At 39.8% G+C, this 10,133-nt stretch overlaps 1 protein-coding gene across 2 annotated transcripts; it reads left to right on the top strand.

The window, feature by feature from the left end:
- Positions 1 to 4,725: 4,725 nt before the first annotated feature.
- LOC141953091 (putative G-protein coupled receptor 141) lies at positions 4,726 to 8,194 on the top strand. 2 transcript variants are annotated; one of them, XM_074891383.1, is made up of 2 exons: positions 4,726 to 4,839; positions 6,265 to 8,194. In XM_074891383.1, exon 2 carries the CDS (start codon positions 6,292 to 6,294, stop codon positions 7,153 to 7,155), a length of 864 nt encoding a protein of 287 aa, XP_074747484.1. In that variant the 5' UTR covers positions 4,726 to 4,839; positions 6,265 to 6,291; the 3' UTR covers positions 7,156 to 8,194. The 2 variants fall into 2 exon arrangements, with proteins under 2 accessions (XP_074747484.1, XP_074747474.1); XM_074891373.1 differs by lacking the exon at positions 4,726 to 4,839 and adding an exon at positions 5,796 to 5,861.
- The last annotated feature ends 1,939 nt before the right edge of the window (positions 8,195 to 10,133 follow it).

Below are 10,133 nucleotides of genomic sequence, written 5' to 3'. Positions count from 1 at the left end.
TGAAAATCCCACAGGAAATTAAATCAGAAAAGGCTGGCAGCCTGCAGCATAGAATTTGTATTCAAATCTCTATTTAGTGATAGGAACTAAAAACTCTTCTAGTTTCACAAGCAGTCCAGTTTCCACCACTGAGAACAGCATGAAATATTGCAGCTATATATTGGAAATGTTCTAGGTCTTCTGTTTCATACTGATATTTAATTTCTTTTATATCTCAGAATTCACACTAGTGACATTGATTACCACGTCCTGACCCCCCCATTAAGCTCCTGACCCCCCCATTAAGGTTAAATGCTAACCTATTTTTTCTTATTTGCTCATGGGTTTGGGTTCTAGAGAGCTGATATACTTCAAGTTCTCAATAGTTCAAAATCCTCTTTTGTCATTGTTTTTCTAGAAGATGGCTTTTTGGAATGTGTGCTTTGATGAAACTGGGTGAGAGGCCTGTAGACACCACAATCATCAAAAGATAAACTAATTTCCTGATAAATGCAAACATTTTTTATTCTCAGAGTCCTAGTCCCTGTTTTCTAGTGCTCTCTCTGCAACTCCATCCAGAATACGAGCACTCGCCTTTCTTCCAGAAAAATGTGAAACTTTCTTCAGTAAAGTTAAAGTTCATTTTTGTGGAAGATGGTCACAAACACATAGTTGCAAGATCTCTGGGAGTTTAAGATCAATGGGGATTTGGAAAAACAACCCAAAACCAAAACACAACCCCAAACCCAACCTTTCCACCCCACCTTGAAAATACCACCTCTGTGTTTTGGGCACCCTTTGTGCTTCTTGTAACTCATTGAAAACTGCTATCAGTGCAATGAGGATCTCTGCTTAAATGCATCAGTTAATTGGTTTATACGTTCTCTTTCTAATTGCGTTTTAGTTTAATAAACATTAAGCCTTGCCCAACTCTGTGTCAAGCAAACATTTTTGCAGTCAGCTAATTCCTGCAGAGGCTTGTTGATTCTGCATATTAGTATCAGGAAAGAAGAATTTGGGGTCTGTGGCTGTGACCGTGCTTGTCAAGCAGAACATGAGAAATGGGGTAAAGGAGCATTGTGTGGGGCTATCTTTAGAAAGGAAGACTTCTGAGAAAGGCTGTGGGACTGAAAACAAAGGGAATTAAGTTTGACAAGGAGCATGGGTGGCAGTGTGTTCAAGCAGAAAGGAAAGCATTTGGGACCAGGAAAAACTTATGCTGTCAGTGCCAGATCCTTGGCTCACATGTGGTTCTCTGCAGCTGTTCCCAAGTACAATGGCACTTTAAAGCCAGCATTATCAATTCTCTGCAATAATCTAAAGCAGCAACAATTTTAATTGCCTCTACAGGTGTTGGAGGGCAACTAGACCAAATAATAGGACGTAATTATTTCATAAATCTTCTAACTTACTACTAAATCGGTATGTACCAGCACAGGAGAATAATGTCATGTTCCTGAACTTCTAATAATAAATCTCATCACCTTGCACCAAACCCAAGAAATAACAGTTTTGTTTCAAAAGGCAAGTCATAGCCTGCTTGTGATATACTCTGCCAAATTCCTCCACAAAAATCCATGATATATTATTTCTACTTATATAAAGCATAAAGCCACTTTTGAGGAATATTAAATAGGTATGACAGAGGCAACTATTATTATTTCTAATACACAGAGAAGCCAGATAGCCTCTTCCATCCTGACAAACAAAGCCTGAGAAAACTCTCAGTGAATCTGCAACCAAATAAGTAGAAGGAATAGTCCAAGAATCTCAAATCTTCTGCTAACCTTTTTGACCATTTACTGGCTGAAGTTACTAAATTCTTCATGCTGCATGGGTGGGTAGGATTGGCAAATTAAAGGGATTATCCTGCAAGTTCGCTAACCATGGAGGATGATTTGCTCACTTTCCAGTACCTGTGACTCATGTCTAACAGAGTGGGAGTGAGACAGCAAGAACTGTGATTGAATCTGCAATCACAGAAAAAGAAGTATGTTAAAACATAACACACGTATTCACTGTCTTACTGTTGTTTATGACTCTGATCTATATGTAGCTCAGTTCTTATAAGTAGGAATAGAGGGTTTAATATGAATAAATAATTGGAATTATCAACAATTATAACCCTAGGTTGGAAGTAGCTAAAATTGAAAACCTATCCAGTAACACAAGGTAGCTCAGTTTTATGGTTGTTCCTAGACAGAAAGGAGTTCTTGAGCTCAGATGTGAAATCTTGGTTGCTATTATACTGACCAGTAAACAAAACATTTTCTTACAAAGTGACACAGAAAGCACAGGAAATCGTGCAGAAATGAAATTAAATCAAGAACTTAGAGTTCTATTACGGATCTAGTCCCCACTTAAAGGAACTCCCCTACACCCATTCCTAGGCACAGTCAGTGACACTTCCCCAAAGACTCATCCCATCTCTGAACATCCAACAGGCGTTGTTCCTCTTCTCTCAACTATTGCTTCTTCTGTTTTAGTTTCTATTCTTAATAATTTAAACCTTCATCTTTCTTCTTTGTCTTCTGTTTCACCCAGTGTTGAACCAGACATGTTCAGCTCTCTCCTTCCTTAAAATCTATTTGTGAGGCTAGACTTGACCTGGATCTCTGATGTGTATATATGAATTTCTCTTTCAACCTTTATTCTCACCATTGGTTAAGGCAAACTTTGTGCTGACGAAGTAAGAAGCAAAAGCAAGATCTGAAAGTTCATTTGAACAGGCTGATGTGACTCAATTTCCTTTTATACCCAAATGAGAAAGTAACCTAAAACTTAAGACCTAGATTACAGAGTTGAATTGAGTGTTGGTTGTTTTTTTTTTTTAACAGAAGAATGTGAAGATGAAAGGTTAACACACTGAACAGCTTCAATATACAACCATCAAGGAACATTTTGAGGACTAAGTGACTCAGAGGTGTAAAACACTGATTGAGAAGTTCAGTTTCTGACTCCCAGCAGTTTTGGTGTCAACCAACAGCACTCTCCCCAAGGTGACAAGAAAATTATCCATGCAACACCTTTGCAGGATTTTTGGCATCACTTTACATCCAAAGAGCTCAGACTGGACTCAACAAGGTTATAGAGTGCACAAAGCTCTTGATCTCATAGCCTGAGTCAGCTCTGTCTGGAGTGCCACTGTCACATAGCAGCCATTTCAGGAATGCAATTTCTTCATGTCTCTTCTGCATTACTGCTTGGTGGTTCAAGTTTTTTGGAACACTTCAGGTCCTGTGGACAGAGCAGAAGGCTGCAGGCATTTCCCTATTTTATCTAGAGGCTGTGGATGTAGTTTCATGATCACTCTAGCCCATCAAAATCATTGGTGTCTGACACCCAGGCTGTTCCTTAACTTCCTGTGTGTTTCTGCAGAATCAGCTGATCATTTTGCCATCCAAACACCGTTGCTACTCTGTCAGATGGCAGCCTGTCCTTATGTGGGATTAAGTGATGCTGGAACCACACCTGGTGAGTACCATTACTCACGTAGCTCTTTTCCTTCAGTGCTCTGTCTGCTGGAGCAATTGCACATTTCTCTTACCCCAAGCCTGTGAGTATATGCAGTCTCCAGAATGGGCATCCCTCCTGTTCTGAATCCTGGTCTAGATAAGGTGGTAACTGCTCCCTCAAAGCTTTCAGAGTTCATCCTGAGAATGTCTCACAAACTGCAGTTTCCACATTCTTGCTCACCCTCATAATCCTTTCTGTTTCTCTCCCTGACCTTTAGTGCCCTTGTCTTTTTGAGTCTTTGTATTTATTTACTTCTAATAGCTCTCTTTCACATCTTGTTCTTCCTGATGACTGTACTTAATTATAGGAGAGAAGCCTCTGGGAGGGAACCATCCTCACATCCACAGCAGAGGATGACTGCATGATGGCAGGAGCAATGCCAGTTCAGCTCTGATGGAATATCGTTTTTATGTTATTGCTCACAAAACCTTGTGTGTTGTTCTTTCGTACTGTGGTCTAGAAATCTAATTGAAAAATAAGCTAGGCTAACATTTTTCTGTGTAATTTCTAGTCAGAAACCGCTTTTTAATGTCTCTAGAAGAGCCCTGACTCAATGCTTTCCTCTTTTTAGTGAGCTACCTTATACTAATGATATGGTTTGGGGTCAGCATTCATGCCTGCAGTTCAGGCATAATCTTCAAACACTTCTGGCCTCTGCATGTCTTTTTTTTAACAGCAGGAACTCTTAAATCGCTTTTCATATATGTCTGAAGCTTATTTTACTTATAATATTTAAACAGTGAGTAATCTCCTCTGAATTCTTGAAGATCTAATAGCATGTTAAAGCGCAATCTTTTGTTAACTCTGCTAAACACTTTGTTATTCTGGCACATTTAGCTTAATTATTAAACATAAAACAGGGGAGAAGTGCATTTATAATGAAAAATCCTCTGCTCAGCTGCATATTTCTTCACTTGATCAGTGGCACTTCTTACTTGCTTAGTAGCAAAAGCCAGTAACTTGTAGCAGTTGTACAGCTCAGAGAATTGCTGCCCATCTGAGCTTTAGGACTGACCAAACTGTGGGCAGAAGTAGTCCTGACGGGTGGGTCTGTACTACATGTCTGAGCATAACGATGGTCTCTGACAGCTCAGCAGCTTTTCAGCAGTTCTCTCTGCATGAGCAAAGTAATATTAGATGTTGAACGTATGCAATTGCTATCACAGTGAAACAAGAAAAAAGGCTTGTGTCTTCCTGTATGTGGGCTGAGAAAACCCTCAACCGTTCTCGGTCGAACAGCAACACCAAAGGCCCTTTTTTCACACTGTTTATATATGTCATATGCTATGGATGCATGAAATGGCAAAAAAGAAGAGAGAAGGCAGAAAAATAAGAGGTTATAAGGTAACATTTAAGTATTTTATTTCTATCAATATTGAAAAAACATTATTTCTGAGTAATATAAAATGCTGGCATCTAGGCTGTAATTATGCTGTTTATAACAAGAAAAGGATTGTACCTTCTTAAAGCCAGTTTGAAATATTAACAATATACATTGGAAGATTAATTTGTGCAAAGAGCAGAAAGTCATCTTAAAGCTTGTAAGTCTTTTCTTCTAGAAAATTTTCTGGGAAAGCAAATTTCTCATGCCTGCCCCAGGAATACTAGGCGGGTATACAATTTCAACCATTTAAATGCATCTAAGATCATGCATTTTAAAAGGGAATGAACAGAAAGGTTTATATCAGTCTTGGATACAACACTCCAGTGTCCTTCTAAAGATGTTTTGCCTGATGCTTCATAAATAGAAAGTTTCTATGAAAATGTTTTGCAGTGGCAGTCTATCATTTTACAGATGAGTGCAGCAGAATTAAGAATTGCCAATTAAAAGAATTTTACTGATTTCAAACTTCAATAGAATCAGAAGGAGAAGACACTGCTTTTTTAAGAAACCATTTTTTCAGCTCTTTGTTCTTTTGAAACTCTTTGTAAGGTAAGGACAGATTTCATTAGTAAAATATGCATGTGCCCCGCATGCTATCCCCGTATACTTGTGCAGAAATCTGAATGCAAACCCAAACAACTGAACAGTCCACATTTTGCCTTAAGTCTAAATAAGAATGCATCTGTATGTGGCTATGCTCAACAAGTGCCAATAGGATTATAACTTTCAGAAGATTGTTCCTAAATTAATTTTTAGCTTTATTCACTTTTCATAGTAGAGTAGCTCAGGTGAAATTCTGTAGCGAAAAGGTGTGGAGCTGAAGCAAGAAGAAATTGGATTTTCATTTGCACTTCTTTGTCTTCAGTGTGCTTTATGCATCTAGAAACTGAAACTGTTGCGGACTTCTGGGTGTCCTGCACCCATTCAGCAAGATGCTAAACAGATGGCTTGGGTGTCTTCATAAAGTATCTGCAAATTATAGGTAAAACATCATTTCAGTATTTTTCCCACCTTCAATTTAACTTTATAGCATGAGTGCAGACTAAGCTTGTATAATTTAAAAACAAACAGTGTCTTGGCTATTTCAAATGGCTGAATCTAGAGGCAAATAATTGGGAAAAAAACCAAACTAGAATGCAGTTTAGTAAATTAAAAACTCATTCATGATTATATAAAACATGGTTTTACCACTGAGAGGCATGGGTTATTGCTGTCATATACAGTATGACAACAGTTATAAGGTTGTATACTGCATGGGATAACATAATTTCAAACATAATTCAGTAAAATGTCCTTTCATGAATCCGTGACATCCCATAGTTAACAATAAAGGAAACAACAAAGAAAATGTGTCTATTTTAAAAATTCCCATTTTTCACTTTCAGTAGCCTTTGGAAGAGGAGCTGAGGAGAATGCCTAACAGCAGCATAATCCAGCAGAACCATTCCTCCAACGAGACGCTGCCAGACACCTCAGAGAGGCTCCACACTGTTCTCATAGCTCTGTACCTCATTGACCTGGCTGGCGGCACCCTGGGGGTCATCATGATGTCCCATCAGTTGTTTCAAAGGAGATCACAATCTGTGATGACCATTATCATCATCAACCTCCTGGTGCTGCACACCTTTATGCTACTCAGCATCCCCTTCCGCCTCAGCTATTACATTTTACAGGAATGGAAATTTGGGAGGTTCGCCTGCAAGCTAGCAAGCGCCATCATCTACCTCCACATGTATACCACCTTCTCATTTTATGTGGCTATCATCATAATACGCCTCTTCCGACCTGAGTTTAGGAAGTGTTGCACTACAACCTGGGTGGCTGCTGTCTGGCTGGTGGGAGCACTGGTGATCACACCTGTTTTTCTCTCGTACTATGGCACCTTTAAGACATACCGCCCTTCTGAATGCTTTCAGTTCCACAAGGACATACAGGAGGTGCCCATGGTGATCATAAACTACTGCTTGGTTGGGATTTTGGTGGCAGTTTGTGCTGTGCTCACCATAATCCAGTTGTCTGTGATCTACAAACTAGCTGTGAAATACTGGCCTGACATCAACTCCCATGTGGAATTCAGGGCTCAGGCAAAGAGTTTCTTCTTCATCTTGGTAACATTAGTGTGCTTTATGCCCCATCATGTATTCAGAGTGTATTACATCCAAAACTGCCACCTGGATAAAGACCATAAACTACTCACATACAACGAAATCTTTTTAGCTTTAACAACAATGTGCTGCTTGGATATGTTGTGCTTCGTAGCAGGAATAGCCCACTGAACTGTGAACTACGAGGAAATCCAGCTGCAGTGTGTCAATACGGGCTTTTGGCAGAAATAAAACTCTGTTGGGACTTTGCTGAGCTAAGGAGATCGCTGAGCTCTCAGCATGGCTGTATAGGTCTGTAGCATTGTTTGGCTTTTGCAGACCAGTAAGATCCATTTTTCAGAAGCTACTGGTTTTTATCTTCCTTCTTGAAGGTAGACACATGAGTCTTACTCTAGTTTTTGACCTAAGAGTCATGCCCTGAAGCTTCATTAAGATTTTCCTTAGCTGTCCCTCTCTAACAATTACAGCACAAGTATCGATTCCTTTCTATTTTTTCCTCAAAGTGTCTCAGTAGCAACAACGCACTGTGGCCAGTAAGTTGTCTGCTCTGAATGTCTAACAACCTCTTCTAGCAATTGTGATACTGAAGGGAAGAGAGGGAAGAAAGAAATTCCTTTACAGGATTTTTGTACTAGTCATTTTAGATAGCAAGGACATAAACTCTATTTAAATAAGAAGTATTCAAGGCATGAAACAGGGTATGAATGAAATATTGTAGGAACATATTTCAGCTGAATTCTTCTTTTATTCACTTATACAAAGTGTATATTAAATTAAATTATATGAAAACACTTATCATTCTCACAACTTCTCCTTCACTCCAAAACCACAAGCAGCATACTGAATTGTGGTGATTACACGTTTAGAGTGAGTGAGAGCAGAACAGGCCACAGGTTTTAAACTGCTTTATGTCATTCTCCCATCACGACTGGATTTGTGACTGTTATCCCTTAGGTCCATTGTAGCCAGAGAAATACAGGTTACTGTAGTCCATTAACTGGATCTGGAATTCAAATTGAGGGGTCTGGTCCTCTATTGAAGGATCAGCCGCTCTCTAGGAGAAGGAAATATTTTATCAGCCTTCGAAAAACCTTTGATGTCTGGTCACTTTCTGTTGACAGTTGATTTATTATCAGATGCCATATTTTTTCCATTTGCACATGTAACAAAGCAAAACCAGAATAAACTAACTGAGCTGTGTTTAATCAGTTCAACATATGCTCATGTATGTGTATACAAACTTATGCTGGAGTATATATTTTCTCCATTAGACAGATTATATCCTTTGGGAACCACATCCGTTCTGGGAATCTCTGTTTTATCTTCATTATGTAAAAGTTTTTTCATGATTGCATTCTGACTGTTCTGCTCAGTGCAGAAGGTCTCTAACCCTTCTGTCAAAGGCCCCACTATCATTTACTGCATCCCAACAGCTTGCGGCCAGATTTCTCCCACCCCAGACTCCCAGGATTCACACAAGGGTATGCTTCTTCCTTCATAGCCCCATAAATTGCCATAATTTTAGTCTGGCAATCTTTGCTACAGAAGTGCTATGATCCCTAGATTCAAACAGGTCAAAACTTGATTTGGGAGGGTTAAAAAGTTACACCTATAAAGTAGTGACAGTGATGCCTCAGATTGATGGCATTTCTTTGAACAAAAGAGCTTACACCTCCTGAATAAATGTTTTTGCCTTTACATTTCTGCAAAAGCTTTGTTAAAAACTCACAATGGTTTCAGGATCCTTTCTGCCTCTTTTAAAAAATGGGAGGTGTCCAGGGGACCAGCAATAACTCCTGAAGTCTTCTGAAAATCCTGCCCTTAGGGCTTCTTCTAGTGTTACCTGGTCCACCCCTGTTGCTTGCAGAGCATCAAGGTTTCCTCTCTTTCCCACTCTGCCCTGCAGTGAGTAGGCTGGGGGTGGGCAAGACTTTGGGAGGGGACACAAGCGGTGCAACTCACCTGAACTGGCCAAAGCAATATTCCATACTATATGATGTTGTGCTCAGCAATGCAAACTGAGGTAGAAGAAGAAGGGAGGGGATTGACTTCTTTGGTGGTGGTTGCTCAGAGACTGTCTGGACATCAGAAGATGTGGGAGATGATAAGTGATTTCCTGCTTGTTTTCTTTTTTCTCTTTCTTTCACCTATTAAACTGTCTGTGTCTTGACTCATGAATTTTGCTTTTGTTCTTCCTATTCTCTGCCCCGTCCTGCTGGGGGTGGAGGGACTGAGAGAGAGTTGTGTGGGTGCTCAACTGCTGGCTGGGGCCAGCCCACCGCACACCCCTTACCATTGAGACCCCAGCTCCCTGATTGATAGAAAAACGGATGTAGCTGAAATCTGCATCTGTGGTGCTTCTTCCTTGCAGCCACAGCCAAACAACCCTTATTATTAACCGTTGCAATGAGGGAAAGTATGAGAAGTGAAGTACAGTTTATGCTTCAGCTTCTTCTCAGTTTTTAGAAACTGCAACAGTTTTTGCACCAAGGCTCCAGGTAGAACATCATTCTAGTGCTTGCTGTACCATCTAGATTGTACTCATCCCCATTCCTTCTTCCACCCAACAGTCACTTTCTTTAACCCTACCCATGAACCATACTCCTCTCTGTCTCTTGGCCTTCACCACTGATTCATCGTTCCTGCAATTTAACCTAAGTTCCTTTTTCTTTTTTTTATGCTTCACCATTTTCTCTGTACCTTCTTTCACTGACTAGGGCTCAGTCATGGGAGGTCAAACTACTCTCTGATCTCAGTATGGTCCTCTTAATTCAGAGGATAATGGCTCGAACACTGATCCCAGTGTTGTTAGATCTAAGACTCACATTCAGGTGATAGACATAAGCTGTATTCAATACCCAGTCCCCCACTGAGATCTGGAAGCACTCTAAAAACTGGTTAAAATAGAAAGTTATCACTCTCCAGGAGGATAATCTGAGAATTCTGAAAGGGTAATAATATTGAGCTCAGATTGTAGGGTACTATTCTTACTGTGAATTATGTAATGACACATCCCCTGAAAAACAGAAAAAATGGTTGGTTTGAATGCCATTTGCATGATCCAAGTAATTCCGGAGATAATTATACACATTAGTAATTGCTTTCACGTTAACTGAATATGTAAAATTGTAAACCATTTAGTCATCCCA

Source organism: Strix uralensis, chromosome 1 (assembly GCF_047716275.1).
Source record: "Strix uralensis isolate ZFMK-TIS-50842 chromosome 1, bStrUra1, whole genome shotgun sequence".
Classification (NCBI taxonomy): Eukaryota; Metazoa; Chordata; class Aves; order Strigiformes; family Strigidae; genus Strix; species Strix uralensis.
Note: the sequence above shows the minus strand (reverse complement) of the source record. Positions and strands in the feature narration are given on the sequence as shown.

Bases quoted from the DNA above. Each gene is read 5' to 3' on its own strand.
- LOC141953091 (XM_074891383.1), top strand. From the start codon at position 6,292: ATGCCTAACAGCAGCATAATCCAGCAGAACCATTCCTCCAACGAGACG.